A 23,841-nucleotide genomic window follows, 5' to 3' on the forward strand; every position below is an offset into this window, starting at 1 on the left:
GAAAGGTATGGTCGGGTTAGATTTCAAGGATCTTTTGTTAACCCATCCCAATATTTTGGATCTAGCTCACAACAATATATGCCTTCGGGGAGTCGAGCCGAAGCTGAAGTTCAGAGGTTAAGAGACCAGATGGCTCAAAAGCAAGCGACAACAATTGAACAAATTACACAACTTAAAGCGGAGGCAACATCGAGAGAAGCTGAGGTTCAAAAAAGATTTGAAGAACTCCAGCTACAACTGAAAGCAGATGCAGCAGCGAGAGAAGTTGAGGTTCAACGAAAATATGAAGAACTCCAGCAGCAGCTTAAAGCAGATGCGGCAGTAAGAGAAGCGGAGGTGGCAGCTAGAGAAGTACAGGCTGCAGCGAGAGAAGCAGAGGCTAAAGCGAGGGAAGCAGAGGCTGCAGCGAGGGAAGCAGAGCAGCGTCAAAAGTTCGATGAACTCCAGCAGCAGCTTCAGAGCATGATGAAGATGTTTCAGCAGTCGCAACAGCCGCCGTCTTAGACTATCGTGTAAATATACTTCGATTTTGACTTTTAATTACCATTTTAACTTTTAACATTTTTGTAAGAATAATACGAAATTTATTTTATTTATTGATATTTATTATTTGTTTAATATATAGATTTATTACTTTTGGCTGGTTTAGATATAATTTCTTTTGATTTGTTTTTACAGGAGGGCTGAAAATATAAAAAATTTTATTTTACAAATCTGCCAAATTTAGTGGCGTTTTTTAAAAACGCCACTAAAGGTGTTGGCCTTTAGTGGCGTTTTTGGTCAAAGCGCCGCTAAAGATAAGGGTCTTCAGCGGCATTTGTGGAAAAAAGCGCCACTAAAGATCATGGTCTTTAGTGGCATTTTTGGGGAAAGCGCCGCTAAAGATTAGGTTCTTTAGTGGCGTTTTGTGGTCGAAGTGCCGCTATAGATCAGGGTCTATTGCGGCGTTTTAGGGGAAAGCGCCGCTAAAGATTAGGTTCTTTAGTGGTGTTTATGGTCAAAGCGCCGCTATAAATCAGGGTCTATTCCGGCGTTTGAGAAAAAAACGCCGCTAAAGACCCTGATCTATAGCGGCGCCTCTAGCACAAACGCCGCTAAAGATCAGGGTCTTTAGCGGCGCTTCAACTAAAGCGCCGCTAAAGGTCTTAGTCTTCAGCGGCGTTTGTGCTAAAAGCGCCGCTATAGACCAACACCTTTAGCGGCGTTTATTTCTCAAAACGCCGCTAAAGTTAGCGGCGCTAAAAAGCGCCGCTAAAGGCCTAAAAAAGTGCCGCTAAAAACCTGTTTTGGTGTAGTGGGTGGAATGGATATATATTGGACTAATACACAATATGTGTCAGATATAAATATATATTAAAAATGTGAGTTAACATTATCATTACCAATGTATTTGAAGCAATATGATTCCTTCTTTTACCTTAAAAAAAAATTCTTTCAAAGTATTGATAAATATAGGATTAATATATTATTTGATACTTGAATTTAGTTTCAATGTTCAATTTGATATTTAAGTTTTTTTTTTGCCCAAGTTTGATACTTGAGTTTGGCTTCATCCTTCAGTTTGGCGCCCAAGACTTTTTTCAATATGATACTTGAGTTTTTCTTTGTCCCATTTAAGTACATGAGTTTGGCTTTAATGTTCAATTTAGTACTTGAGTTCTTTTTTCTATTCCAATTAAATACCTATTTTTTTTTACTAAAGCACATGTGCCAACTATTCATTGGCCCACATAATGTCTTTTAGTATGAATACCAAATCGAATATTGAAACTAAATTCAAGTACCAAATTAGAACAAAAAAAAAACTTAAAGTATTACGTCTACATTTGAACCACCATTAAAGTTTTATATGCATAATTGTACAAAATTTATATATCAAACTGCACATTAAATCAAAATTAATGTATCCTTTTAATATTTATTCTTTCTTATATTAATTTATGAGTGTAACAATAATTCTATAATATTTATCCTTCATTTTTTTAATATCACATGAATAGAATTCTTCAGTTTTCACTTTTACGATAAAAAAACGATGCTTTCAAATCCACCGACATGAGAAAGGACATCCACTTACAAAATATCTACATTGTAATCTGTCAATGGAATTGTACTATCATATCCCATCATTATTTAATTTTAGACATTTAATTCATTATTTAAAATTTTAAGCATTTTACTGAACTTTAAATCTTGGGATGATAATTAGATTTGGCATATGGGAAAGACAATCAAATTTATAGACTGAAAACACAAGAGCACGGGAAGCCAGAACAATTTTTAGGAGCTAAATAAAATTTTAATTTTTTATAATCTCTATTTTTATAATTTTTAAAAAATTAAATTAAATTATTATTATTTTAAAGTGATCAAAGTGTAATTTTACTTTTGTTAATTTAAATTTTTAAAATTTTTAAAAAAATCTAAATAGTAATTTTTCATTTTAAGAGAAAATCAGGGCCGCTGCCAACCCCCTAAATTAGCCTCTGCACATAGGAGGATTTATTTATTTTTGTCCTTTTTTTTTGGATCATTTTCGTCTTCAATCTTCAAATACTAGTCAAATTATTCTTTTCACAAAAAAACTAATTGAACTGTTAAATTTGAATGACATTGATATGACAACTCACATGATATTCTACGTATACTTTACTATATACATGAATAATTTTCTAAAATTTTATCTTTTTTAAAAAAAATTGTTAAATTTTTTATTAATTTTTATGAATTAACAATTTGGTCAGTTTTTCTATCCAAAAGAAAACAATGTCTAAAATTTGAATGTTGAGGATAATATGATAAAATAATAATAATAATAATAAAGGTCAAAGTAAAAAATGAGTAAACATTAACGGCTAAATATATCATTACACCAATTTTTTTTATATCAAAAGGGGTAATTTCACTCTCACAAATTCTAATTTGTAGCATAGGACATATTACAATATAGACAGTAGAACCAAGTAAGCCCTCATTTTGATCAAATGTATTGGCAAAAGAATGGTATTGTAAAAATCTCTTGGTAACTTGCATCGTCAGCGAAAAAAAACGTTGATATAGTACAGACAAAATGATGGCAGAAGACAAAAATGGCTTGCGATGATCGAACGACGGTTATTCAGATATGTCTGAGGGCAATAAGATCATCTTACCAGAACAAACAATTCTGACACCTTTCCATGTTAATAAAATCTGTGTTTTGCCAATTAAGCTAATCATCGTCCGATGGCAAAGTTGGACTTTTAGAGCAGGCATCTATCTGATGAAGTTCCAACATCTTTGTCTCCGGATTGCATAGCCCTGGATGACAAGCGTAAGATTAGAACAGTGTCTGGAGATTTCGAAGCCATTGTCGCAACTTAGAAGGCTAAATACAAGTTCATACTGGCCTAGTTTTCTATCGAGAGCTGTTCTTTAATGGTTATTTTAAAATCATTACGAGGTCACCAAAGAGTGTTTTAAGGGGAAATGATCTAAGGTAGTACCACATTTGTGGATTTGTGGAACTCTACCAAGTTCATATCACCTACAATCATAGATCCTATGGTGCTTGATGAAGAAATAGGAAATATTATGGGAAATAGAAACCATTTTAAAGTCCCTCTCCCTTTTAATTGGTTGTGAAATCCATAGAAATAAACAGCGGTCGGCAAGCTTAGAATGCTTATTACTGGTGGCACAAGGTTGTAAGCCTTAAATGGAACCCAACCTGAACATTTGGGGATATCCCAGACAGCAACAGATGATTGCGTACACTCTGGCTCACATAATGCTCGATTATCCTCATGGTTGACATTCATTGCAAGCATCCATGCACCAATGGTCACATCCTCATTACTGAACATCCGAAAACTGCAGTTCATACAAAATGGGAAAAAAAATCATAATAAATCAGAGATATAAAAAAGTAATAGATGAAGGATCATTAGTAACATTACTTAATATAATGTTATGAAATGAACTTCCAAGAGAAAGAATCATCTTATGTTTCCATTTAGAACCAACCCTTCATCCCCCCTGACCTCCTCAATCAAGGACAACGGAATTGGGAAATGATAAAAAGATTGATCAGCATTCATTATTTTTCAGTTCAAAACAAGGCCGGTGCTGAGCCCATGGCCCAATAGTTCAAAACAAGAGTTCAAACATTTGAGTCACATATTAAGCTAAGCTTACAGAGTTCAATACAAGGTTGAAATTAGGAAATGTTTGGGATGCAAAACCAACATTGTCAGCAAGTCAAAATCTATGACCCAAATATAGACAAGACGCCAACAAGACACATAAAGAACAGAGGGAACCGATTTAACAGATAACTATGGATTAGATATCAAATCATTAAGAGTACCTGTCGTTTCTTAGAGCAACCAAACTTGCAACAACATCAGCTGAAAGAGCATATATTGGACCGTAGGCGTGAAGAAAGTACTCCTTGCCTAGGAGAAAGGATAATGGCTCATACCTGCACGTATTTAGTCAAATAATGCAATAAGATAAATCTTGTACAACATAATTCACAAAAGAAAACTATGGTGAACTTTTCAAAACCTTCAAATTATATCCTCGTCACCCTTTATGTATGCATACAAGAGACAAAACATAAATGCAAAATCCTACAGATGAATAAGAACATTCTACGCTACACATTTGTTCGCCAACAAAAGAAAACTATGGTTTTGTACGATCCTTACAAATGATCATGCAATTATAACCAATAGACGTTAATGATTTCCTGAGTTTTCCTTAAAATTTGGTGATGTCAATAGATGTCATTAAACTCTTTCCATTCACCTCCTAAATCAAATTGACAATATCAACCAAAGACCAAAAAGAAAGAAAAAAAACACTATATTTCTTCCATCAATTTACAGCAGAAGCACTCCCATCAACAAACCAGAAATGCTCACCAAAAATATGAACAGAAAAGGCAGTTAAAACAAATTTCTAAACCATAGATTAATATAGTAAATACTACAACAATACTAACCATTTTAGCTTAGGATCGGTGAATACCGGACCCTTTTTCATGCAACCAAGGTAAGTCTGAGAGTGAGAACGTTCTTTTACTAGTAAAAGTGATAGCCGATCTGCAAATCAACAGTACAACATTTTTATCTAACAACATAGGTGCAGAATGAAGGTCAGAAAACCATTCAACTCATGCATAAAAGAGTTAATAAATCAAGTCACCTGGCCTCAAATATATATCATCATCAGCTTTGACGTAAAACTCTGAATCAAAGAGTGCATACGCAGCTTTAAAGAATGCTAACCTGAAGCAGACATTCTAAATTAAGGGATCTTTCAATTGAATAACATGGCCAATTGAAAACTAAAATATCCGAAAAAAGAACTAACGTTTTGTACGGGAGCTTACTGTACTCCTCCTCAATATCTAACAAAAGGAAATCATCATATTCTGCTACTTCTTTTTTCAGCTCTGCCATCTTTGATTTATCATTTGTTCTACCAATTACAAACCTAAAAGCTAATCCAGTTGCTTCTTCCAATCTGAAAAATAAAAATTAAATCGTATTTAAAATGTAAAGTTAATTCAAACGGACCTTAATCGTTCTATACTAAAACAAATTACCGGTAAAACAAATATACCGTTGAAGGCCTTGACGATCAGAAGGCATCCATGTCTTTCTCAAAGACTGTCTCCGACCAGTGGAGCCAAACCCGGTTTGGATCCCAACGAAGCCCATTATTTTATGCCTCTTAGTCCCATCATCATCACCAGCAGCGGAACGACCGTTGTTGCCATGACCAGTTTTGTCCCAAATGACACGGACGGATCTAGGGTCGGAGTTCCGGCAACGGTAACCGGATCCACCGGAGGAAAGGAAAGAAGAGAGGGCGAAGAGGAAAGAGAGAATGGCGAAGGTGAGGAGGAAGGCGAAGATGAGGAGAGTAGATCTGGTGTGAGGCGTTGCCGGCGGCGAAGTGCGCGCGTGGAAGAACTTGGGAGAGGATGGCATAACTGTGAATTTGAAGAGAAGGGAGGGAGAGATTTGGGGAGAGATAAGGACTTAGGAGAGAAAGCAAGACTCGGTACTCATTTGAAGCGGAAGGCAAGTCAAATTAGACACAAAGAGAGTGACACCCTTCTGTCTTTTAACTATCTGCTTTCCTTTTAATCTTTTGGGTTAATTCTATCAACTATCTTTAAACTATGACTTCAATTTTAATTTGGTCCTTAATTTTAAGATTCAATTGGAAAGTTTTGAAACTTGGGACCCTTAAAATTTAATCTACAGTTTAAGTGTGGTTGATGATGCTAACCCCTTTTTTCAGTTCTTTTAATTCATCTGCTGTTAGATATTGTCTTGATTGCGAGGTTAAGCAAATGGGATTAATCTATCTCGACTCGGGTCATTCACATTTTCATTTTAGTCATTTAAAAATATCTTTTTAATTTGATCAAAAATTTTCTTTAAATCCGAGTCAAATTTTGATAAAAAAATATATTTAAATTTGATGCCTCTTTTCTTTCTTCACTGTTGTTACAAATTTAGAGCTTAAGTGACCAGAATGATAAATTTTTTAATAGTGGTGATCAAATTGAAAAAAAAAATTGTGATCAAAATGAAAGCATAAAAAAAGTTGAATGAACAACTAGCCAATTTATCCTTTTTTTTATCTAATTAGTTTAGATTATTGGTCCAAAAACATATTATATATTTTATAATTAAATTTAAATAAACTTATTAAATTATAATTCAATCTAGTCAAATTAAATCTGTCCATGAGTCGACTTCATCCAACTTAAATTTAATTTAAATAATAAATAATAAATAATAAATTTTAAATTTAAATTTAATTATAAAATATATTATTATAAAATATGTTTTTAATATTTTATTACTTTTTAATAATAAAAGGGGTTGTTTTGAAATGGACGGCTAACTTGAAATTATTATTTTTAAAATCAAACCATAGTCCAATTCAACTTTACCTATGGACGTACTCAACTTATAAAAGACTTTATCCAGAATCCGATTTAAGTGCGATAGGGCTGCTCGGCCCGACGACCCTCTTGAAATATGGGAGAGTTCGGGTAAAAATATAGGCCCGAAATATGAATTTGGGTAAAAAAATGAGCCCCGTTTAGAAAACGGGCCGGGCCTCGAGCACCACTTTTTTAGCCTGGGCCCAACCCTGCCCGAATATATAATAAATATATTTTTTATTTTTTTATTTTAAAATATTTTTAAAATACATTTTTTTATTTTTTATTTTTAAAATATATTTTTGGTGTTTATTAAAAAATAGGCCGGGCCGGGCCAGACTCGGGCTTAGGAATTTTTTTCGGGCCGGGCCTGGACAAAATTTCAGGTAAGAATTTTGAATAAGATTAAGTAAAAAGAATCTTCTAAAAAAAACAAGAATTCAATCTTGCAAATAGAATACTCCAAAGGTGCTTCTATGATTCAAATAATCAAAACTGTCCTCCATAATAAATAGTGAAAGTGCCTATATGTAGCTACAATTTGAATGAAAAACAAACCCCTAATTTAATTAAAACTCTAAGTTGGCTAATCAAGAAAAAAATTAGTTGAACTACACCTGCTTGTCGACTAAAAACGTAAAACTTCTAAACTAGCTTAAAAGACTTTAAAATATCTTAAAATTCAAATGAAATAAATACAAAAAACATAAAAAAAATAATAAATACAATATGGGATTATATATAATCAAAATAAAGCTTTAAAATCGAACCCAAATTGATTTAAACATAGAGCAACGCCCAAAACTTGTAATTTTCAAAATAATCTCGTTTAGAATATCTTTCTGGTGCAGTCTTCAGTTAAACGATGTAACTTGATCTCTTGAACTCGAGATCATGTGATTCAATGTGTGTTTCAAAGCTAAGAGCCTACTCTTTCGTTATTTAAATGACATCTTAACCCAAAAATGCCTGGAAGTCATACGTAAATCCATCACAAATATTCTATTTTTCATGACTTGAAAACTGATAGATTTCTAACACCCCAAACCTAGTCTAGATGTTATGGTCGTATGTCACTTGGGAAATTTGCTGCAATGCTGCAAGAGCAGATATTGTGGATATACCGCCAGAATTGCAGTAAAACTACCATAACACATTCCATCCATCACATATTATATCTTACCCTAATGCACATGCAAAAACATACCAACATCTCATGCTACATATGATCTTAGCGAAACAGATTTATGACATGCTTACACAAGTTTCATTAAAACAAATTATGGCACATAGCCTACATAGAGTTTTACTAATCAGTGTTATGCTTTACTAACATATAAACATTTAGATTACAAATTTCGTGGTCTTACTAGATTACTAAATATCTATGTAGCTGATTTAAAAAAACTCACTTCTGGTCAAACGGGGCCCACAAACTACCCAAAATGGACCTACACGCCTTGTGGTCTGTAACGCCCCAAAATTTTAATTTTGTGTATTGTGAACGTGTGACACAAAATATTTGTCTGCTTTAGTAGTTTTGTGTTCTAGGTGTGTTTAGGAGGTCCCAAGTTCAAGCCAGGACTTGGGCAAATTTTGGTATCTGGTTAGTAGGCTTTTAAGTAAAAGTTGGCAAAAAATTAACAGAATGGGCCTGTTGGTTTGGTGGATAAGTGGAGTGTTGGTATGAAGGAGGTCCTGTGTTTGAATCTTGGCGTGGACATTATTTTTACTAGTGCGTCCAGGAGAGTTTGAGATGGACTAAAAATCTGAGTAGTGGATTTAGTGAGGAGTTTGATAGAGAGAAATAAGGGATTAGGGTGGTTATCAAATATTCTGTTCATCTTTTTTTTACTTTCCCAAAAATCCCTCCACCCTCTTGCCGTTTTTCTCTTCATTGCTGCTGAATTTTTGCTCTTTTTCACCCTTCATCTTCTTGATTTTTCTTTTCCCACTCTGCCTCGTGTCACTCCACTTTTGTCTGCGATCATTTGGTAACTTTTAGATAAGTGATTTGTCTTTGTTTGTTAACTTTCTTCTAAAGTGTTTTGTTTATGGCAATTAAGGGAGGATTCAAGGGCTCATAATCACCAACCGGAGTCTTAGTTTGTATGGGAATTACTGTTCACCGATTGAAGGTAAGGTTTAGTCGCTTATGGGTTAAAACCTCGATAAGAGTTCAATTTGGGATCACGTTATGTAAGATTAAATTAGTGTTATTTGTTCAATTATAGGCTTTGGAGTGCTCGGGGACTGTTTTAGCATAAAACAAAACCAGGTGTGTACCTGAAACGCAGAAAATGAGATTCGGCGAAAAACTGAAATTGCTTGCTGTTTGGACAGCAGCAGTAGGCTAACTTTGAAAAATCACCATAAATTGTGGAAATCGAATTAGAAGATGAAAAAAATATGAAATTAAAGCTTATTGAGTTACGTTTCTCATAGAAGAAACGGTGGAAGTAATGGAATTGTAAACCGTGAGATTTAATAAATTTTGTGAGACAAGGTTAGAATGAATTCGGGTTCCCCTATTCTGACGTTGAAAAATCATCAAAAATTGGAGAAAAATAATTAGGGGTTAAAGTTTACATGTTTAAATTATTAATGAGTCTATTTTCAATAGAAACAAATGGAAATATCATCCAAATTTTGTACTAAGAGATAATTAATTTTTAGCAAAGAAAGGTTGAAGCTGTCAGACAGCAGAAGAGGGGTATGTTTGAAGATTTTACTGTAGAAAAGGTGTTTGAGTCTAGTTTGAAAGACATCATGCGGATATTGATTTGGAATTCTGTAGCTCAAGATATAAATAATTTAGTAACAATGACTCAAGTAGACAACTTTGAAGGAACATATAAGTAAATAGTGAAAAAATATATGAATACTTAGTTAGCACGAGTTACATTAAAAATGGACCACGCGGCCAAGGCCAATTTGGGCCGAGTGGGCCACACGAGTAGACCACATGGGCGTGTGAGCCCATTTTCACTGAATTGATTGCTAAGGTTGCACGGGTCACCCAAGACGACTGTGAACCTACTGTAGGGTCGGTAAGCATCACTTAGACCCCTAATTGTACGAAGTGACTGTTTGATTTATATATGTGTTGAGCATGATGATAGTATGCTTGTATACTGAGCTAGTTATATGTACTGATGTCCTGATATAGTATGTCATGACTTGTATGTTGCATTGCATGAGGTTGGGTTGATTATTTTTGGAGGAAGTGTACTGAAAGGCTCTTAAGCCTAACATACTGGCAGCTCAGCTGCAAATTAATATTTTGTGCTGCTTCTGGTACTACCTAGAGTGTAGGTATGGGTGGGTTGATTTGATTCTCACATGGAGTGTAGGGTTGGACGGAGTTGGTGTGTAGAGGCTGGTTGGGTAGGACTTTGTTACTAAATACTGCATGACTACTACTGATACTGTGATGGGCTAAGGTCCTACTGCATATTTGATACTGTACTAAAAAAGGGCTTGGCCCAGGACTGATTAAACTGTGCACTGTGATTTGCTATTGTTTATTTTCTATGGGAATACATACTGAGTTTTTTTTGTAAACTCACCCCTTTTGTTTAAATGTGCACAGGTAATTCCCAGATCTAGACGGATCGGTGCGGTGGAGGACCCGACGGTGACCACGGTTTTGGACTGTCATGGTTTTTAACCCATATTTACGATAATTGGTTTTATTTCTATTCTGTTTTCACTGGCTAAGTTTTTGTGCTGCAATTGGACTTTCGGATTTTGGTTTTGGGTTTTAACTATCTTTACCTTATGGATTACAACTGCTAGTAGTAGGAAACCTCAGTTTTTATTTTAAAATAAACAAATATTTTTCCTAAACGCACGATTGTTTAATTAGTTTTAAAAGCTTCCACAAACGAATCACGTTTTGAAACTATCGATTAAATGAGCAACGTAATTTTGGAACTAATAAAATATTAAGATAAGGAATTCAATGGAAATGTTTTTAACGCGATGACACGGTTTTCAAACACCCTATCATGTGAAATCACTAGATCCGGCCATAACGTCTGGGCCAGGTTTAGGGTGTTAAATGGTCCACACACCGTACTTGACCAAGCTGTATAGGCCCACATAATTTGCCACACGGCCTACCACACGGTCTACCACATAGACTACCACATGTTCGTGTGACCAACACGGTCTACCACATGGCTTACCATATGGCTGTGTAACCGACATGGTCTATAACACAACCTACCACATGGTTATGTGACCCACACGGTCTGTTACATGGCCTACCACACGATCGTGTAACCCACAGGGTCTGCCACATGGCTAGTTACACGACAGTGTGATACAGTTTGCTAGCTTCAAAATTTTCACGAAATTCTAGATTTTTTATGATTATTTTTAGTGTTTTTGGGTTAGAAAGACACACCTAAACACTTCTGATATGTTGTCTCGGCAGCAGCAATTTTGGAATCTACACACGAAATTTGAATCGAACCAATTAACTAATACACATACTAATACAACCTAAATAATTAGTTCTTATAAACTAAACGAAACCAACCTTTAATTTGAACATTCAAACACTTACCCTTGGAAAAGAACAACAACCTTTAACCACACTTAACTTGCTAGAGGATCGTCGTGTGTCTTACGATATTCCCTTATCAATACAAGAATGTTCAATTTCAACATTAAAACCAATTAAAAGTCCACTTTACTCCATGTCAACTAAAGAAGAAAACCACGTTACTACAACAAAATAATGACCAACACTTACCAAGAGACGACCTAAAGGGTGGCAACACAGAAATATGGCAAACCATAAAACTAAAGGAAGAAAACAGAGGAAGTGGTGGTAAGAGAGGAATGAAGAGGAAGGAACAGTAGAAGCAATTTTTTTATCAGCCCAAAGTTCATAGAAAACAACAGAAAGAAGGAAGATTGTGAAGGTTCATAGGAAACAAAGAAAGATAGAAGAATGTGGAAAAAGAGGGAAACATTGGACGACAGAAATGGGGAGTATTTTTAGGGATATTTCCCTTTTTTTAAAAAAAATTAACAAATAAAATAAGATTCTAACAAAATCCCCTTAATATTCAATTTGTTATTCACAACTCTAATCCCCTTAATATTCTAACCAAATCTCCTTAATAAGATAAATTAAAATTAAAATAACAAGAGTTTTGAAATTAAAATTTGGTTCAAACACTCACCGATCATGCGTTCGCCTAATCGTCGAAAGCTCAAACTAGCTTTTTCTAAACTTGAAGAAGGCTCGAATGATTCTGAAGTTTCAACAAGTAAAAAAAAAATCACAATCAACATGCATCCATAGACTCTCTTAAATAACAAAAAACACAAGCCTAAGTTAGATTCTCTTGGAATCAAAACCTTCGACATCTCATACTTGAAACTCAATTATCTCGGTCTACACTTAATCTTTTTGCCTAAAATCGATTCCATTAATCTAATTATTCACCTACGACTAATTCCCAACCTTTAAACTATGAAAAACTACGCAATTCATGGTATCAAAAATTTTCAACATGTTAAAATTGAAGAAATCTTTAACGAAACTTTAAACTCAATTTAGAAACCTTCTATTCATAACAAAACTAATTGAAAAACACTTTGAAACTACGTTTTTATCCAAAATCCTGAAATCCACCATTAACGACCCAATTTTCTACTTTTATTCAAAGCATGCAATTTAATGGCTAAAAACTCAGTTTAAAAGACCAGATAACATCTAAAACTAAGAGAAAGACAAATTGCTACCTTCAATGGAAGAAAAATAGAGCTTTCGTCGAAAATCTAAAAATCCTACAAGATTGAGAGATTACAAATTCAATGGTGTCTGAGGTGTTTTTCTTAAAATTCTATGAAGGTTTAAGGTTGTGAAACTGAAAGAAAATGAAGGGAACAAAGTTTGGGAATCAAAATTTGAATAGGAAGAGCTTGGGAGAGGATGGGACGATAATCAAAAGAACAGGGAGAACATTATTGTGAAATTTGTCGGTAGGGGAAATATATTATGTTGATTTTAAAGTTTTGGTTTATCTGCCTTATAAACAATCAAAATTTAGCCATTTTTACAAATTAGTCCTTATTTCAATATTGAAATCAGTCCTTATTTCTGATTTAGAGCTAAGATCCCTAAAATACCCCTTAAACTTCTAGACCTAATTTTGGGGTGTGACAAAGAAAAGTGAAGAAAAAGAAAGATTAGAGACGGTTTTGAGGCGAAAAGAAATCGAATGTTCAGAGATTGAAAGCTACTTTGGAAAATGTTTCCTTGAAACCAAAACGCATGAAAATAGCAAGTATAATATTAAAGCAAAATAACAAGATAAATAAAGAATATCAAAGTAACAGTGGAAAAAGGAATAGATAAGCTAATAGAGATGAATAGAAGGATAAGTGTTTGATTGAATCCTCTGGGAATGATTTCCCGAAAAAATTAATCGATGGCTTTAACTAACCCTTAAAGAGCGAAACCTTGGCAACACAGAGCTTGAAGAAATTCCCCAAAAATTTTGAATAAGATTAAGTAAAAGGAATCTTCTAAATAAAAACAAGAATTGAATCTTGCAAATAGAATACTCTAAAGAGTGCTTCTATGATTCAAATAATCAAAACTGACCTCCACAATGAATAGTGAAAGTGCCTATATGTAGCTACAATTTGAATGAAAAACAAACCCCAAATTTAATTAAAACTCTAAGTTGGCTAATCAAGAAAAATTCTAGTTGAACTACACCTTCTTGTAGACTAAAAACGTAGAACTTCTAAACTAGCTTAAATGACTTAAAAATATCTTAAAATTCAAATTAAATAAACGCAAAAAAATATACAATATGGGATTATATATAATCAAGATAAAGCTTTAAAATCAAACCCAAATTGATTTAAACATAGAGCAACGCCCAAAACTAGTAATTTTCAAAATAATCTCGTTTAGAATATCTTTCTGGTGCAGCCTTCACTTAAACAACGTAACTTGATCTCTTGAACTCGAGATCATGTGATTCAATGTGTGTTTCAAAGCTAAGAGCCTAGACATTATGCTTGTATGGCACTTGGGAAATTTGCAGCTATGCTTCAAGAACAGATACTCCAAATATACCGCCAGAATTGCAGTAAAAATACCAGAACACATTTCATCCATCACATATTATATCTTACCCCAATGCACATGCAAAAACATACCAACATCTCATGCTACATATGATCATAACGAAACAGATTTATGACAAGCTTACACAAGTTTCATTAAAACAAATTATGGCACATAGCCTACATAGAGTTTTACTAATAAGAGTTATGCTTTACTAACATGTAAACATTTAGATTACAGATTTCGCGGTCTTACTAGATTACTAAATATCTACATACCTGATTTAAAAAATCTCACTTCAGGTCAAACGGGGCCCACAAACTACCCAAAATAGACCTACACGCCCGTGTGGTCCACACACCCAATTTTTGGGGTGTGACAGTATTTATTTCCCTAAAAGAAAATACAAGTACTACAAAAAAGGGAATATAAAATGAAAAGAGTCCTAATCAAATAAATACACCTCAAGATATATCTTTTGTTTTCCAAAGGGAAAGCACAATAGGTCAACATGAAACTCTCTTAACCCAACCCTTCCGTGGATAATACTAGCATTTTCTATTAATATACACGGGCATTGTCATTACTAAAAAAAATCTTACCCTAGTAAATTCAAAATTCAAAATATACTTGAAATATGAAGTTTAAAAAAGGGAAGAAATTTACATTTCATTTCATTAGTTACCTGGAATCATGTTTGTGAACGAAACTACTGTTTTTTTTTTAGTTTTTCATAATTAATGAATATGTTTGTGCTATATCCTATAATATATTTATATCAACTAAACCTATAATTCGTAAAGGTTATTCATCACAAAAAAAATATTAGGAAAACTAACAAAACAAAATAATGCCTAAAAATAATGACAACTTGAAACCTATGTTTCACAGTTTCAAAATGTTAGCTATTAAAACAAGACATTTACTTTAAAAAAGAAAAAACACAATATATAAGGTAGCTCTCTCCATTAATTTTAAGCATTAGAAAGTAAAGAATTCAATAACCATTTGTTACCCTTATTTCTTTGATATTAGAATAATTTCAAATGGAATTTCGGGGAGTAATCTTTATTAGTTTTCTTTTTTTTCAACTTGGAGTTAATTCCAATGCCTTCCAAATGAATGATTTGATAAGCAAATTGCCAGGACAACCAGATGTTAATTTCAGGCAATTTGCTAGATATATTAATGTGGATGAAAATGCCGTTGGTCGAAGTCTTTTTTACTATTTTGTTGAAGCTGAAAAAGATCCCCTAACTCAACCCCTCACCGTTTGGTTAACTGGAGGTTAACTTCTTTGAATATTTTTTTATTGTAGTTTCTGATGTTATGCCGATTTCCTAGTACCTATCCTATAAGAATAAGTTAGATGAAATTTACTATGTGCAAGTCACAGACAAGGGGATGCTAGGGCTTTGTCCCCATTGGTTAGATGTTACAATTGAATTTTTAGCCTTTCCCGAAAATTTATAATTTAATTTAATCCCCTTTTGCCCCTTCAAATGGAAACATTATCGCTTTTTGCCTTCATTAGAAAGTAATAATTCAATTTAGGCCATTTCCATGCAAAGATTTTAGCTTTATCTCCATCCCTAATACAAAATTTATAGCCTTGCTCTGACTATGATTTTTTCCTCATCTGGAAAGCCATATGTTTAAATATATACTGAATACTTATCGAACTAGACTAGTCATCACGTTAGATCGAACCATTACTCTATTTTTCTAGCTTTACTTGAGCCTAGCCGACAAGTTTGTTTGATTATTCACATATAATAAAACCTTTTGTGTAATACTATTCAGGACCAGGGTGTTCTTCCGTTGGAGATGCCTTTGGAAGTGTTGGACCTTTTATTGTTACGAAAGATGCTCATGATCTCCAAACAAATTTATTTTCATGGAACAAAGGTTGTCTAATTTCCTATGCTTATCTTTTATTGATATTTTATTTTTTTGTGTATATATATCATGGTCTATAGTTATTTTTTTCATATCAATATAAATTTATCAAAAAATATTAAATGTTTTAGAACTATAAAATGTTACAGTACGTCTAGTTTTCATTGTGTTTAAATGAATTGCATTGTCTTTCTTATATTGTTTTTTTTTGTATTTCTATACCTATAAAAATTCTGTCTAATATATGTTTCAGTGTCAAATCTATTGTTTATCGACTCCCCTATTGGATCTGGATGGTCATATTCAAACACAAGTAGTGATTATAATAACGGAGATGATATCACTAGTAAGATCGTAGTATTTATACTTCATTATTAATTAAAATAGTTTGGATATTATATATATTGATGGGTTTCAATTGTTTGTTCCGTACAGATAAAATATTGCTTACATTTATACAGAAATGGTATGAAAAATATCCGGTCTTCAAGTCGAAAGATCTATATCTAGTTGGATCAAGTTTTGCAGGTGAACAATTTCTTAGTTCTATATCAACATATTTTTAATACACCAAACTCTGCTTAATGAATAACTAAACAAAATATAATGCGATCTCTAGCATATAATTATTTCTCTATATATATTGTACTTTATTATTTACATATCAAGCTTGCAACATTATTATTTTTTAGATTTAAACTCAAATAATTAAATTTCTTATTAAATTAATAACTTTTTAAAAATAATTCAAAAAATATAAATATTTTCATAAATTATTTTTTTAACATACTTCTTGAATTGAATACGTCAAACTAATTATTGAATAGAAATATAACAATCAAATGATCTTGTCTTAATACGAGTTATGGATAAGTCTCTATGCAACAATACAAACAATATAACGTGTTCATTACTATAATTAAATTTGTGGATTTTATTTAGGACACTTCGTACCAAATCTTGCGAATGCTTTACTCGACGACAACAAGCAATCCAAGCAATCCAAATTTAACATCAAAGGATTGGTTGTAAGTAAAATTGTATCTAATTAATCAAATTTAATTGCCACTTTAATATATATTTGCTTAGAAGGATTAGTTAGAAATGTTCGGGCTTGAGTAACTTGCCTAATTCGAGAAGGCTTAGCTTTATTAGATTGGATTAAGATACCGACTTCTACAATTTGGATCAAATCATTATGACTTTGATTACTGTTCATTAGCTTACATCATAGACAATAAATTTTGATTTAATCAAGCATCGGCACTAACATAAAAAATTAAAATTGTACTGAAATATTTTTAAGAATTTTATCGGACCTAGATAAAACAAAAATAACACGTGTTGCAGCTCAAATCTCCCATAAACATGGTGTGGTCCAATTCAATGTTAATTTAAATATTTTATTGTGAACTTTATTTTATTTTTTTAATTGTAACTATTTTGATCAGCTGGGAAACCCAATGCTTCGTAAAAAGCTAGACGATATTGCAAAAATTGATTTCTTTTTCTCTCGGGAGATGATAAACAGCTCGTTGTATAACGAAATCAAGAAAGAATGCAATGCCATTGATGAAAATAATTACTTTTCTAGCATCAAAACCACTTGGAGCGCAAAATGCAAAAACCTTGTGTTTGAGGCCAATTTGGCTGCTTTCAAGACCGATGCTCATAATTACTCCCCACAGAAGCTATTTGATGTCTTTCGCCCTCCTTGTGCTGAAACTGAGCAAGATTTGAACTTAGGAAAACAGGTTTCCATTTATTTCTTTACATTCCTCTTACTTTACTACAATTCAAAACTACAAATAACGTACGTTCGTATAGAATCGAATTAACTGATCAACGGAGTAGAACTAATTTGTGTTATTTTTCTTTTATTGGTCATATCAAAAGCATAAAACTTTATTTTTTGGCCCAGGTTCCTATAGTTAGCACAGAAGTAGACATGTGCCATCCATTAAGGGTGCAATTTTACTTTAATCTCCCAGAAGTTCAAAAAGCTTTCCATGGGAATCAAACAAACTTGTCATATAGATGGAAGGGTTGTTTCACGTAAGTTCTCCCTTAAAACTTGAAAATAATTTATGTTTTTCTTCCTGATATGTTCATATAATTACTTTTTAGAAATTATTTTAAATTCAAGTTTTAATACTCGCGGTCAATTTTTCTATCTCCATATTGTCACCTCTTGTTTAGGTAAAATAAATAAATCACTTATTTATTGCGGTGAATGTTGTGTAAAAATTGTTAACCTTAAAATTTTCATTATATGTCACTCTTATTTATTTAGAGCTAATTTTAAATACAACGAAGCTGATAAGGACCTTGACATGCTTCCTGCGCTTAAAAACCTTCTTCAACAATCCGTTCGCATTACAATATTCAGGTTGGTATTGTATTTGTGTGCCATACTTTTTTCCAATACTTTCTTGAAATAAGTTAAATAAGTATGAAGAATCAAAGTGGACGATTTTGAAAAGAAATTCTCATGCCATTTGACTGATATTTTTATTTTATTAATGTGTTTACAATGTTGTAGTGGAGATCAAGATGGTATAATACCGATAGAGGGAACCTTACAACATTTGAAAAAATTGGCTGAGGAGTTAAACATCAAGTTAACAAAAGAGGAAACATGGAGTGTTAGAACCAAGGTTTTATGTTTACACATTTAATTATATATATTAGGTTCTTTTTTTTATATTATGATTAGATATATTTAAGCATCAAATTATCCATCCGATATGATTACCAATTTGGGTCTAAACTTGAACACGAAATTTTAAGTGTTGAATCGATTGGCTTGATTAGTGCAATCAAGGCAAGCTCACACTAATTACCTAGTTCAATGGGCCTGACCAATACGTGCTAGGCTATGAACAAGATATTTCACAAATTTTGGGCAACTCGTCCTGATTTTTTTTAAATATGAAATTATTAAGGTAAACATATTTTATACTTACTAAATAGTTAGTCGAGCCAATAGGTTGGCCCGACCTAAGATGTAGTAATTGAATTTTTTTAAAACTTAATCATAAAAAAGTAAATATATTAGAAGAAAATAATTTTGCAGCATTTCATATATATTGAACAATGAAATGGGTTTCCTTTTTTTGGATATAACACTATTTATATTTATAAAGTTCTTTTTTAATACAATAAAATTAATTATAAATGTTTAACAGGAAGGAGGGTTGAAGTATGAATTTGGAGACTTACTAAAATTCTTGACGGTGAAGGGAGGTAATCATCATGTTACATTCTCTCGACCATCACAAGCTTTTTCTATTTTCTCAATGTTCACAATTAATTGGATGCATTGAGGATTGGTGATGAAACTTATGGAGCACACGATCACGATTCATGTTGAATCCATCATTCACTATAATAAGACTTATTGTTGTAATAATTTATTGTGATGATATGTATTATTTTATGATGCATGGACATCATAAATTTTTATATTATGCAATAAAATAATTAATTAAATCATTTGATATCTAACAAATAATTATTATTTTAACAAAATCATGCAATTTTCATACATGAAATTAACAAATAAAGAGAACTCTTAATAAAAAACCCAAGATGCGTAACAATTTTGTATCAATTTGCTTGAACCTTTTCAAACACCTTTTATAATTTTGTTATATGCATTTTGTATATTTGAATATATTAGATACATACTCTAAAACAATGTCAATAGTAATTTCTTATATTTTCTTGATCATAAGTGTATTATATAAATAATTATGAATAAAAGATGGAGTAATACATTTGCGTAGTGCTTATCATAGAAGACGATCACAATAGGTACACAAAACCCTTTTTCCTTTAACTCTCCTACAAAAGAAAACTTAACCCTAGATTTGCATTCCTATGTGATTGGCCGCCACCTTCTCCCTTCTATTACTTCCCCCTTCATTTTACTTTTTTTTTGTTTCCTTCGTTACCCCTTGTCTTTGAAAATTATAAAGGCCTCCCTCGGGGTGGTTTTGGAGCAACAATTTTGGGAAGCAACACGATTGAGCTTCTTTCATAGCCGCTGTCTCAACTCCTGCATTAGGGTGCTTATTTACATTACAAATTTGGCATTGTTGTGGAAACATCCCAGAACAAGATGAGTGTGCTTTTATGGCACACTGGGGTGGACAACAAATGGCTTTCAAGTTTGTTGTGTCTTGGCCTTTCTTTGTTCGACTCTAGTGTCTCCGTGATTCCCTTGTCTTGTAAATTTCAGTTTTGCTTTAGCCCTTGGGTTGTAGTCAAGAAATACGATCACATTGCATGCAAGAGAAAGGCTTGTGAACCAATTCTGCTTTCAAAATTAGTGAAGGAAAACCTATGTTTCTTAGGCTTTGCAGGCCTTATTCCAAGAGTTATTTTGCTCGATTTCTGATGCATTCTCGCACCTTTTTATATCGCACTGTATTGTCAAATGCTTATGCAACAACTTTTACTTTAATGAAAGTTTCTTTTCATTTGTTAAAATTACACAATTTCCCAATCCATGTACTTAAACGAATAACAAAATATGTCAATAACTTCATTTCTCCAATCAATTACGCTCTCTTCTTTTATCTTGATTTGTCAATATCTCAACTTCCCATCTCTTGCTCAAAGCTTAAATATTTTTTCTTTTACCAACTTCTCTAGATCAAGTAGTCAGTATCATACTAGTGGATGCAAAGTTTTTGTTTTGGTAACCGTAGTAGTGTATTTTATGTTTTGTTTCGGGCTTAATGTTGTTTATTAAATATATTTTCCCATTTGTATATATAGTCTAATTCTTAGTTTCTTGATAAAATATATTATATATGCAAATATACCATAACATTATACATTTGAACAATTTATTGAAAAATATATTTTTTTAAATATTAATTGCATCCAATATTATAATTTTATGCAATTATCCAATGCTAATAAACTACTAAAAAAATGCAAATTTTATTGAATGTAAAATCTATGCAATCGTTGTGGCTAAGATAAGCCGAATAAACTGAAACACAACCAAAACAAACCCAAATTTGGTTCAAGCACAAAGAACTGATCCAAGATAAATTAAAATTAAAATAACAAGAGTTTTGAAATTAAAATTTGATTCAAACACTCACCGATCATGCTTTCGCCTAATCGTCGAAAGCTCAAACTAGCTTTTTCTTAACTCGAAGAAGGCTCCAATGATTCTGAAGTTTCAACAAGTAAAAAAAAAATCACAATCAACATGCATCCATAGACTCTCTTAAATAACAAAAAACACAAGCCTAAGTCAGATTCTCTTGGAATCGAAACCTTCGACATCTCATACTTGAAACTCAATTATCTCGGTCTACACTTAATCTTTTTGCCTAAAATCGATTCCATTAATCTAATTATTCACCTACGACTAATTCCCAACCTTTAAACTATGAAAAACTACCCAATTCATGGTATCAAAATTTTCAACATGTTAAAACCCAAGAAATCTTTAACGAAACTTTAAAATCAATTTAGAACCTTCTATTCATAACAAAACTAATTGAAAAACACTTTGAAACCACGTTTTTATCCAAAATCCTGAAATCCACCATTAACGACCCAATTTTCGACTTTTATTCAAAGCATGCAATTTAATGGCTAAAAACTCAGTTTGAAAGACCAGATAACATCTAAAACTAAGAGAAAGACAATTTGATTCCTTCAATTAAAGAAAAATAGAGCTTTAGCAGAAAATCCAAAAATCCCACAAGATTGAGAGATTACAAATTCAATGGTGTCTTAGGTGTTTTTCTTAAAATTCTATGAAGGTTTAATGTTGTGAAAATGAAAGAAATCAAGGGAACGGAGTTTGGGAATCAAAATTTGAATGGGAAGAGCTTGGGAGAGGATGGGACGATAATCAAAAGAAAATGGAGAACACTATTGTGAAATTTGTAGGTAGGGGAAATATATTAGGTTGATTTTAAAGTTTTGGTTTAACTGCCTTATAAACGATCAAAATTTAGCCATTTTTACAAATCAATCCTTATTTCAATATTGAAATCAGCCCTTATTTCTGATTTACCATGCTACGGAATTCCCAAACACACTAGAGCTAAGATCCCTAAAATACCCCCAAAACTCCTAGACCCAATTTTGGGGCGTGACAAAGAAAAGTGAAGAAAAAGAAAGATTAGAGACGGTTTTGAGGTGAAAAGCAATCGAATGTTCAACGATGAAAACCTACTTTGGAAATTGTGCTCCTGAAACCAAAACGCATGAAAATAGCAAGTATAATATTAAAGCAAAATAACAAGATAGATAAAGAATATCAAAGTAACAGTGGAAAAAGGAATAGATAAGCTAATGGAGATGAATAGAAGGATAAGTGTTTGATTGAATCCTCTGGGAATGATTTCCCAAAAAAATTAATTGATGGCTTTAACAAACCCTCCAAGAGCGAAACCTTGGCAACACAGAGCTTGAAGAAATTCCCCAAAAATTTTGAATAAGATTAAGTAAAAGGAATCTTCTAAATAAAAACAAGAATTGAATCTTGCAAATAGAATACTCCAAATAGTGCTTCTATGATTCAAATAATCAAAATTGTCCTCCATAATGAATAGTGAAAGTGCCTATATGTAGCTACAATTTGAATGAAAAACAAACCCCAAATTTCATTAAAACTCTAAGTTGGCTAATCAAGAAAAATTCTAGTTGAACTACACCTTCTTGTCGACTAAAAACGTAAAACTTCTAAACTAGCTTAAATGACTTAAAAATATCTTAAAATTCAAATTAAATAAATGCCAAAAAAATAATAAATACAATATGGGATTATATATAATCAAAATAAAGCATTAAAATCGAACCCAAATTGATTTAAACATAGAGCAACGCCCAAAACTTGTAATTTTTTGAAATAATCTCGTTTAGAATATCTTTCTGGTGCAGCCTTCACTTAAACGACGTAACTTGATCTCTTGAACTCGAGATCATGTGATTCAATGTGTGTTTCAAAGCTAAGAGCCTACTCTTTCATTATTTAAATGACATCTTAGCCCAAAAATGCCTGGAACTTATACGTACATCCATCACAAATAATCTATTTTTCGTGACTTAAAATTTGACAAATTTCTAACACCCCAAACCTGGCCTAGACTTTATGGTTGTATGGCACTTGGGAAATTTGCAGCTATGCTTCAAGAACGGATATTCCGGATATAGCGCCAGAATTGCAGTAAAACTACCGGAACACATTTCATCCATCACATATGATATCTTACACCAATGTACATTCAAAAACATACCAACATCTCATGCTACATATGATCGTAACGAAACAGATTTATGACATGCTTACACAAGTTTCATTAAAACAAATTATGGCACATAGCCTACCTAGACTTTTACTAATAAGAGTTATGCTTTACTAACATGTAAACATTTAGATTACAGATTTCGTGGTCTTACTAGATTACTAAACATCTACATACCTGATTTAAAAAATCTCACTTCCGGTCAAACGGGGCCCACAAACTACCCAAAATGGACCTACACGCCCGTGTGGTCCACACACCCTACTTGACCAAGCTGTCTGGGCCCACATAATTTGCCATACGGCCTACCACACGGTCATGTGACCCACACGATCTACCACAGCCTACCACATGTTCGTGTGACACACACGGTCTGCTAAATGGCTTACTATATGGTCCTGTGACCGACACGTTCTACCACACCACCTACCACACGGTCGTGTGACCCACACGATCTTCCGCATGGCCTACCACACGATCTGTCACATGGCCTACCACATGATCGTGTAACCCACACGGTCTGCCACATGGCTAGTTACACGACCGTGTGATACAGTTTACCAGCTTCAAAATTTTCGCAAAATTCTAGATTTTTCGTGATTATT

At 32.9% G+C, this 23,841-nt stretch overlaps 2 protein-coding genes across 2 annotated transcripts; one reads left to right on the forward strand and one right to left on the reverse strand.

The window, feature by feature from the left end:
- Nucleotides 1-2,831: 2,831 nt before the first annotated feature.
- Nucleotides 2,832-6,104, reverse strand: LOC107941624 (probable beta-1,3-galactosyltransferase 14). Its single transcript, XM_016829871.2, has 7 exons — nt 5,611-6,104; nt 5,359-5,511; nt 5,191-5,273; nt 4,988-5,087; nt 4,349-4,462; nt 3,710-3,852; nt 2,832-3,300 (listed from the first exon to the last, which is right to left on the reverse strand). Exons 1-7 carry the CDS (start codon nt 5,979-5,981, stop codon nt 3,212-3,214), a joined length of 1,053 nt encoding a protein of 350 aa, XP_016685360.1. The 5' UTR covers nt 5,982-6,104; the 3' UTR covers nt 2,832-3,211.
- Nucleotides 6,105-15,050: 8,946 nt separating this feature from the next.
- LOC107902929 (serine carboxypeptidase-like 44) lies at nt 15,051-19,423 on the forward strand. Its single transcript, XM_041092754.1, has 10 exons — nt 15,051-15,341; nt 15,858-15,962; nt 16,207-16,307; nt 16,415-16,481; nt 16,896-16,981; nt 17,405-17,707; nt 17,875-18,008; nt 18,247-18,342; nt 18,496-18,610; nt 19,142-19,423. The coding sequence occupies exons 1-10, from the start codon at nt 15,101-15,103 to the stop codon at nt 19,277-19,279; spliced, it is 1,386 nt and encodes a 461-aa protein (XP_040948688.1). The 5' UTR covers nt 15,051-15,100; the 3' UTR covers nt 19,280-19,423.
- The last annotated feature ends 4,418 nt before the right edge of the window (nt 19,424-23,841 follow it).

Source organism: Gossypium hirsutum, chromosome D05 (genome assembly GCF_007990345.1).
Source record: "Gossypium hirsutum isolate 1008001.06 chromosome D05, Gossypium_hirsutum_v2.1, whole genome shotgun sequence".
Classification (NCBI taxonomy): domain Eukaryota; kingdom Viridiplantae; phylum Streptophyta; class Magnoliopsida; order Malvales; family Malvaceae; genus Gossypium; species Gossypium hirsutum.